The sequence below is a fragment of the Diplotaxodon limnothrissa genome, linkage group LG8, assembly GCF_057381915.1.
Source record: "Diplotaxodon limnothrissa isolate DT_005_m linkage group LG8, D_limnothrissa_male_GT1.1, whole genome shotgun sequence".
Taxonomy (NCBI): Eukaryota; Metazoa; Chordata; class Actinopteri; order Cichliformes; family Cichlidae; genus Diplotaxodon; species Diplotaxodon limnothrissa.
The window spans coordinates 25,134,814-25,144,229 of record NC_140603.1 but is presented as its reverse complement, the minus strand read 5'-3'; the positions used below and the strand labels follow the sequence as shown (position 1 = coordinate 25,144,229).

The 9,416-nt window shown below is 41.0% G+C and overlaps 1 protein-coding gene across 3 annotated transcripts in view; it reads right to left on the bottom strand.

The window, feature by feature from the left end:
• Nucleotides 1-3,924: 3,924 nt before the first annotated feature.
• sdk2b (sidekick cell adhesion molecule 2b) overlaps nt 3,925-9,416 on the bottom strand; it is a 295,188-nt gene continuing 289,696 nt past the window's right edge. For 2 of the 3 annotated variants that reach the window (XM_085360965.1, XM_085360966.1), the window contains 2 exons: nt 4,883-4,939; nt 3,925-4,347 (listed from right to left, as the gene is read on the bottom strand). In XM_085360965.1, the coding sequence (XP_085217091.1) occupies nt 3,925-4,347; nt 4,883-4,939 (480 nt within the window). The remainder of the gene's footprint in view (nt 4,348-4,882; nt 4,940-9,416) is intronic. The other variant, XM_085360967.1, reaches the window with a different exon arrangement.

Below are 9,416 nucleotides of genomic sequence, written 5' to 3'. Positions count from 1 at the left end.
CGAGGGTAGGCAGGAACATGACACTTTGATGGCAGGTTTCCCTGAAGCAGGCCCCTTATTCATTTATTGCTTCCTTGTGTGGCTCTGTGTTCTTTGTTATATACTGCACACAGCCTAAATGACTACAGTAAATGGGGACAAAAGGTATTCTCTTTTCTCATAAAAAGCCTCTCAACTGAGATATAAATAATTGTGACCTACTATGAGTCCTGAAAACAATTTATGTCACAATTTTTTAGCTGCCTCACATTCCCAAGTCTTACTTTCCCCACATACTGTGGAAAGTTAGCGTCTTTTCAAACTGCGAGAACAGTGGGGTTCTCTGGGGCAAAGGGTCTTTCAGAAATGACTGAGGCCATTTTTCTGCTCTTGCCTATAATGTACACTAAGTCAGAAAACAATTTAAGCTTGATACAAAGAATACATTAGGAAGGCATTTATGAACAGCACAGAGGAAACATCCTATTTCTCAAATTAGTATCCTTTCTCCAACTGTCAGTATATCCTCTTCAAATCCCCAAGCCACACTCAGTGAAGCTCACAAATGAGGCAATTAAATTCAGGGTTTCAAACTCCTTTGAACTACACCTTCTGTCTGAATCCTTTAATATTCCAACTGAGGGTTCTCAAACTCATCAGGGCTATTTAGCACCTTGGGCTCCCTTTTTAAAAAGGGACCACCAACTCACTCTTATCTGTCAGTCATTTCCTGAGGGGTAGAAGAAAGAGAGAGACAGAAGGAAATGAACATTTCAACAAGTGAAAAACCTCCGGTCTGTGATTCTTCTGTTGGAGGGAAATTTCCCATGTGTTTTCAAAAAAGGGATTAGTGCTCTGGACGCTCTTGTTCCAATTCCCTGTCCAATCCTATCCCATCTAATCTCCTCTCTTCTCATGCCTATGTGGTTAGTAGGTTAGCATTGGATCAAGTGACTGACTGTGATACAATTAGCATCTAACACCATCTGACACTGTACATGTGCTTCTGTATTACTGCATATAATGTTTGCACATATATTTTCAGTGCATCACCTATGTCCTGAGTAGATATTGGTATCACTTAATGTATAGTCACAGGGGTCAAAGGCCCGACTGAGTTATCTCACTTGTGGTTATCTGGAAACCAGGAGAAAGCTGAAGAAGTCAGGATGGGACTTTGTAACCAGATAACAGCATTTCAAAGAATCTTCAATGATCCAATTTATTTCTACCCTGAGTAACACAAGGTTAGATGTGATTTAATTAAATAATTAGCCATGGACAGATCCCAAGTGCTTACAGAACTCATTTGTAAACAGACTGCTTCTGGCGTTGTGCACTCTGTTTTCTTTTAAGGTTTTTATCACATGTTACAGTAAATAGTATTTGCTGCACTTTGCAGAAATTTTTGTGTCATGTTTAGAGGCACAATGGCCATTTTTTTCAATAGAAAGCAAGGGACTACTTTCTGTGTCTGAAGAAAAACTACTCAGGTGATTCCACGAACCATGATGCCCAGTTTGAAGAAACCATGTCTAGACGTAGCATGTGGCCCAACATCGCGTGATACTCAGGGAAGCTTCAGAGGTCTATCAGTCCAGTCTTTTTCTTTATTCTAAAAGCTACAAAGATTGGAAAGTTAACGTAAAGTCTTCAAACATTTGCTGTTTTGGTGTGTTTACCACATATTCTGGCATATTCAGAGTTTACCAACCAATTAACTGGATCTGGGAAGTAAGCCAACAACTAAACGACTGGCATTGTGAAAGATTTAAACAGACACACAAGAGGAATGGAGTAGATAGTGATCAATGGGTGTGGTACGATTTGCACATAGGTCCTCAATAATGTTGAAATCAGTTGATTATGCACACACTTAGAGCTGAATAAGAATGAATAAGAGATTACTGTGATCACCATGTATGTTATTTACTGTGCTAGAGTGCCTGAGAAGGTTTACAGAGGAAATAGATTAGATGGGTGCTACTGAAAATGGAAATCTGCTGATTACTGTGGCACAGCTACAGAGGTCATGTGGTCATGGTTTGTGGCAAAAGTTGGAGTTACTGCTTCTAAACGAAGGCCTTTTTTTCTGCCTAGTCTGAAAAAGTCCCTTTAACACCACTGTTTGCATGTTTCCCTTCCTCCCATCTCCCCTTTACATTTCACAATTCAATACCAGAACGGTTAACATTGAAAAATAATTTATTTCAGAAATGTACTGTGATCATATATTCATTCAGATTCTGCATGATAAGCTTTTGTTGCGTACAATGAAATCACCCCACAAATAATTGAAAAAAAAAGTAGATGACATTTTTTTTCTGCTTTTTGAACTATGAAAACTAAGAACACACCACTGAGTCTTCACTATAGCGTTATGAGTGCGCCTGGCAGGTGGTTGGACCACGTCAGCCCTCTGTGGCGTTACTCCGGGCAGGTTTACAGTTGCTGCAGAACAATCTCTTTATAAACAGACATAAAGTGAATGATCTGTAAGCTTACACACGAGAAGAGTGACCACGCACACACACATGCACACGCGCACACACGTAATTGCATCTGGGACAATACAGTCACACCTGAATATTACAGAGTGGTTGTTTACATAAAAGGAAAAGAGGTGAGGCAATTCAATGACATCATCTCTTGGTGCAGGCTCGGCGCTGCCCAGCGATAGTGATCAGTGACAGCGAAAAGTTATCTCAGCAGGGAAGAAAACAGGGGGGTGGTGGGAATCCTCTTGGTCTCTTATCAAAATCACACTGTAGAACTAGCAGCTGTGCTCCCTTATAACAGTTCCTGATGACAGTTTTGAGACTTCACCTCTTAATTGGATTCCAAAGCATTTCAGTAGAATCGGACTCGTGAGTGTTTATGTGAGCCAGCAAAAAGTGAAATATGAGATATGGGTTTTGTATGCAAACTGATTCCCGGCCCACATGAGGCAACACGATGCCAAAGTCTCGGGGCACCATCAACAGTCCATTCACAATTGGTGCCAGAGATCATAAATATGTCTTTCTCTATCAAGGCATCTTCGATCCACTGTAACACACTCACAAAAAACAGACTTAAACACTTCCACTTAAACAGATATACACTCTTTTCATATATCTGCAGGATCCTTCAGGCACGCCGCAGTCACTGACATTTGACCTACTACTATGGCCAAATGCTGTCTGACTTTTTTTTTTATGTATGTGTATGTTATAGGCCAGAGAGTTTTTCCATTTTAATCCATGATTGCTTCTTCAATGTCATTTTAAAACTCTCACAACCAGCACATTAAATGTCTTCGATTTGGCATAAATTCCACCTTTACGCTGGCAGCTTTTTGTTTTTACATCCAGTCCAAACAAATAATTGTTCTTTAACTTCCACAATATGGCTCCATCATATTGTCATATCAGTCTTCGTCAAAGTAGAGTCAGCAATGACTTGATTTTGTCTTCTAGGCATGTCTACTATAGAATATTTATATATATGTATATATATATATATTTATATGTGTGTGTGTGTGTGTGTGTGTGTGTGTTTTCAAAGATTCTAGTGACTTTGTACAGAATCAGATATTACCACTGAATGAGTTTAAAAAAGTAAAAAGAAGGAAATAAATGATAAAGCCATGCAAGTATTTCAACTAACAAAATAAAAGTGAATAGATGTTGCAGAGACCTTTTTTTTGTTTTTATCAGCCGGTGAGCGAAACCAAAGTTTACACTGGCACATTTTCACACATTAGACAAAAAAACGCCTCAAAAAGTATCATAATGTTTTGATACATCCAAGCTCACAAAAAAAAAATAACATGTAAGTTATGAAAAATAAATTGATGATGAAAATAAAGAATGAGCGACTTGATTGGGCTGACTGCAATGCTATGTTCTTCTTCAACACAAGTTGGGTAGGTATTTTCAGAAGTTTCTATGTCCTCAGTATTTTTCACACAAAAGAGGAAAAGCCAGCAATAGGGGCCCGTGAGCCAGGGGCTAGACTGCTGGGGGGCCTGTACAAGGTGCTGTGCTGGCTCGGAGGGTTGGAGCTCTGCTGGGAGGGGGTGGGAGTCCGGCTACCTTTGGGTCTAAAGAGGCTGCCTTGGCCCTGGGGCTGGCCCTGAGCCTGCTGAGGCTGAGGGCTTGGTGAACTCAGCTGGGGGGGCAGTGGAGGTAGAGGGGGCAGCGGTGGTGGGGCGCAGTGATCCGGCTCTCCTGACTCTGACTCTGTGTAGCTGTAGGCCTGCGCCCGGGATATGCCTTTCTGTTGGCGACGCCAGGAGTTGTAGTAGGTAGGATCACTTATGTAGTGGTTGACGAAGGAGTGGGTCTTCTGACGGTTAGGGTCCACCTCATACTCACTGTCGCTGCCCTGAGAAGCCAAAAAAAGAAGAGACAGCGGTTTATGTTGTGAGTATGGTGTGACTCTGTAGTGTTTCCATGTGTAGCAGTTAAAGATGTTGAGGCTAGAATGAAAATGAACATGAAGTTATTGTGTTATTCTAAGGCATCAATTTACAGCCACAGCTGTCTAAAAAGCAAACACATGCAAACACTTACATTTACAACACAGCACAAGTACAGACGGACAAAATGGTCAAAGATGGTCAAAGCATGAAGGATGACTTGCTACTGAAACGTGCACAAGAAAACCGTCAACACGAGATGGCAAAGGTCAATTTGTCTTCGGGACTTTAACCAATAAGCAGATCTATATGTTCAGGATCTAAGACCTTGACCACACCACGTCAGCAAGACAGGGGTTGGTGTTGTGTTACACAGTGTGGCATATAAAACCTAACATGTAAGAGGAATCTGAGGGAAAGGATTGGATGGGGGCTACCAATTGGAACCAGTCGCCTATAGGGCTATATAACATTCAAAGCAGGCAGCCACAGGAACCTCACCAAATGCAGTGGAAGTGTATGTAGGCCACCTGTTCCATATGAAAACACCAGCGCCTCCTATGGGTGAACAAAACAATGGGTTTTACAGTACATCACCATAACAGAATGATTCAAATGGCCGAGTCATGATGGTGATAATGCCACAATATGTATAAATAAATGCATAAATACAGCCTTTGTGCCATTCTGTGCGAATGGTATGAAAAGGTAAAAGGATGAAATAAAAACACAGTTTTGTATTGTGCAGTGCATTTTCCAACACTACCATCAACTTTAAGAGTATATTGAGAGCACTGAAGCATTGTTAAAGTTATTTTGCTTCACATTTTAACTCAGTCTGAATTCCATTCTTGCTATGTGTAAAGAAATAATAGTTCTCAGCACATTCTCACCAGTGACCTTCCACCTTGCTGCAGGTTGAGCTAGAAGCACTATTGTATTCATGTCAAGAAACATTCCATGCACCAAACAAAAAGGAACGTGATCACTGAATGCTCAGCAGGGACTGCTCATGGTAATCTAATTGCCATGAAAGCAAACTGCCAATCGGCCAGGCAGCGTCTGATTAATCACCTTGCCACAATGAACATATGCACAGTTGACTGTGCCAAAAATGTCACTGGATAATTTCCCAAAGACGCTCTTATAAGCATGCAATAGGTGCATAACAAAAGCCTGTTCTCTTCAAAGTGGTATACCACCGAGAGGGTGCTGATAATCGTGAGCGTTTCAGAAATTTCTTGCTCTCTCGGGCCTTTCATAATCATGTACAGAAACATTGCTGTTGGCGCACACTCAAAGAACAGATCTCTCGCTGGATATTGCACAGCACATATGTCATACATATGGCAGTTGTCTCAGATTTCCCTGTGCCTCCTGGTTCATGCCTATGTCAAACCCCTATATAAAAGCTTTTGTTTTCTCCATGTCAGCAGAGTTTATAAAAGTCCAAACAGAAACTTTTGTGTGCTGAATTATAGGAAAAACGATCCTACATTTTGATTCTCTTTAAAAGAAAGTATCCTGTTTTTTTCCCTCACGAATTAATCAAAGGCAGATACTGCACAAGCCACGTTCCCCTTAACATACCTCCTTTTTTCCCCCCTTTCTTCTATATCGTTTTTCCTCTCAATAAAGGAGAGCCAGAGTGTGGGATGGCTCAGTATTTGTGTTTTTGTTTGCAATATTGTCACCCAGTTGTAAACACTTAAAACACTTAGGTCTGAGAAGCATTCTATTCATACCAGTCTATTTAGCAGCACAGCAACACAAAAACATCCATTCACAGTGGACCAGCAAGACACACTGAGGCACTTCAAGTGGCATTACTTCACTCTAAAAGAATTAAGCCAGCATTGAGAGATGAAAAACCACTCTAGCCGTGTGTGGCAACGGGAAAGCGTGACTGTAGACCAAGTGTTGACACAGGGAATTGCATCCTCCTGCCTGCTCCGACACAATTTTCGAGTGTGTGCAACAGATGTTGTGACTGTTAAATTGTTCTGCTTACAAGTACAGCGCTCCAATCTGTCTGCCTTTGCTTTTGGTTTATCACCAATATTTAACAGAAATAACACACGGATGCAATTGAGTAACCTAAAGTAAAGATGCTTAACAATTTGCCTCTGGGGCCGCGCAGCCCTTGATACAGCTCCTTATTTCAACTCATTACAAGCTAATTACTAGAGCTGAATGGTGTGACAGAAACAGACTTTAGGCATGAAATGCAGCATTGCACCTCAGCCTCAAGGGAATAACCGTCTCATTTATGCAAGGATATGTGTAAGACAGACACATACCAGCCTGCCTGCGTCAATTATTAAGCATTTTTTCATCATTTTGATGTTAAATTAGGCGGTGAAAGAGATTAAGACATCTATCCAATTAACTAGCGAAACCTCTTGACAGTACTTTATTTTATCATCGGCATAATAAAGTTGCCTTGTGATCCTGTTTACAGTTGCTAGCAAAGAAGAGGGAAAACAACAAAGGAGAGGAGGAAATAAAATTGAGAAAAAACATGACAAAGATGTGCATCAATCATGGGTCAGAATTACAGTTTCTTGGAGATAAATTGGTCATCATCAACAAACCATGTAGGCGTTCAGACAATCTATTTGAGATTTGACATCGGCTTGCTGAAAATGAGCTTGCTGTCATCTCTGTTTGCGCCACCGTCTGAATTATTCCCCTTTTTATTTGGATGTGTTGCTCCAGAAATGACATAGACTTACAGTCATGTTAAAAGCGCTTTGAATTAATTACTGCACTTTGTAAATAAATTCTCTGGTAAGCAAGGTCCCAACCCCATCCCCCCCAAAATTGATGCATACCCCAACAGTCGGCCCTTTGTCCTCTTGTTATGGATTATTGCAAAGAGGAGGGGGAGAAAGGGGATGCTGTCTAAGTCACTCTTATTGATGAAGTAAACACAGCAGGGGTCCTTTGAGATAAAGACAATGGCAGTGTATATGGGGCTGGAGGGGACTTGAAATCCCTGCACATTCACAGCACATATATCATTATGAGCTTTTAGCAAAAGCTGTGCAGGAAATTGGAAAGGAGAAGATGGGACACTTTTGCTAGCGCTAAAATACCAGCTTTATCAAAGCAAAGTAGCATACTGCCACCATCAAGGCAAGGCCTAAGCCTCCTTTGTAGTTCCAGTCTCCAACTAGTAAATTTCATATTGCTTAATCAGAACAATTATATTCAGAGAAATTTAAAATCTTATTGATCATTAGAGCTGCCCCAGAAAGATGAAATGCATAATGGAAGCATGTGCATTTATTCAGATTTTTCCCTTTAGAAGTGATGCCTAGTTTAAGGAAGCATGTCAGTTTAATGCTCGTTTTACATGCGCTTCATCCCATCCAGCCAATATAAATGTCTGCGTCTTTCCAATAACCTCTGTTTTGTACACAAGCCAAAAAGCTATTAATATCAACTCTTATTTATTTGCGGTCGCAACTGAACTTTATTCTGGGTTATGACATGAAACTTTAAACGTGGCTGGTCAAAATTAGTGTGTTGTCATTAGTGACAATCCAAACATTACACATAATATTGTCGGTTGAGTCTCAGCCAAAAAAAAGCTGCAGTAACCACAGAGGCAGCGAGTATTAGGATGGAGAAAGAGAGCGGCAAAGTCTGAAAGAAAAAGTATGTGAGAGAAAGCCGACATTTTCATCTCTCTCCCTTGGAATGCCACTCTGCAGAATAAACATAATCTTTAATATGACTCAGAGATGAGGTCATTTGCCTTTAACTGGTTTCGGCTTTAAATTACACACAAAGACATTGCCACAGAGACAACCTTGGAAAGCGAGAAAACCTACACTCTAAAGGAAAAAGGGAAGTCAATAGGTCTCTACCTGCAGGGGAGCAGAACAGTAATGGTGACCCTGTTGCCTTGCCAAGTCAATGTTGGCTTTCTCCAAATCCCCTCTTCACGAGGAGCACAATAGTGAACTTATACCTGCTGGGGGAGGCCGCGGGGATTAAGGAGGACAGACAGCACAATGTCATACTGATAGCTATGAGTTATCCGCTCAATAAAACTTCAAAGAACATTCCTAGATTTTTTGAGCACCACTGGTGCTGATATGGTGGTCTGTCAGGAGCATGGCAGGGGAGCCTTGGGCTAACAGAAAGGCTCTGTGCATTTCACTCCATCAAAGCCAACATCGACCCCTCGAATGTGCAGAGTGGCAGCAGACAAGTATCGTCATCCAAGGGGGGCAGTAACTGCATTAGGGCCATGCTTGACAATACACAAGTGTGAATGGTAGATATGTCAGACAGGCGTTGAAATGTTGAAATGCTTCATTTGAGGGGATGTTATGGTGCTGTGAAAGGTCCTGTCTGTAGCACTTCATTGTAGAGAGATTTCTATTTGATCTGGAAGCATGACTTAGGTCCCGATAAAGCGAGGTGGGGAGAGATTTCTGGCTTTTGGAATTCACACTACAGACTTATTTATCTGAAAGATTTTCCAAGATAATTTGGGAAAATACAGAGAGCAAAGAATTCCCAGGTGAAAGAAAAAAACTGAAGGAAGCCTGATAGCAAGGGAATTCCAGACTACTTTCCCCTGATGCTTTTATCTTGCAAGGCTCCAAACCAGACTGCAGATTGCAAGATGAATCACAAAAACCACAGAGAGGATGTGATATAAACGAAAACAGAAACAGCATAGTGTATACGCACATAAGACCAGACAGAAGAAATTTAATTTGATTAAAAGCGTGAGAATGAGAACAGACAAAAGCCAAGATGGCACACGCTGATCAATAGAAAGACAGATGCAGACAGACAGAAGGGCACAATTTATTGATCACACTCGCTGGGTAAAAGCAGTTTGGCTCAGCACAAAGGCCACAAGTCAGACATTCTGACATCAGTTTTTAATAATCTATCAGTCCGAACAGAAGACTTTAAAACTTCAAACAAACTCAAAATTATGATCGCGTTTTAACTATCAAGATCCAATACAGTGCTCTTTTTTTCCATAGAGATCAATTTAACTAACTCT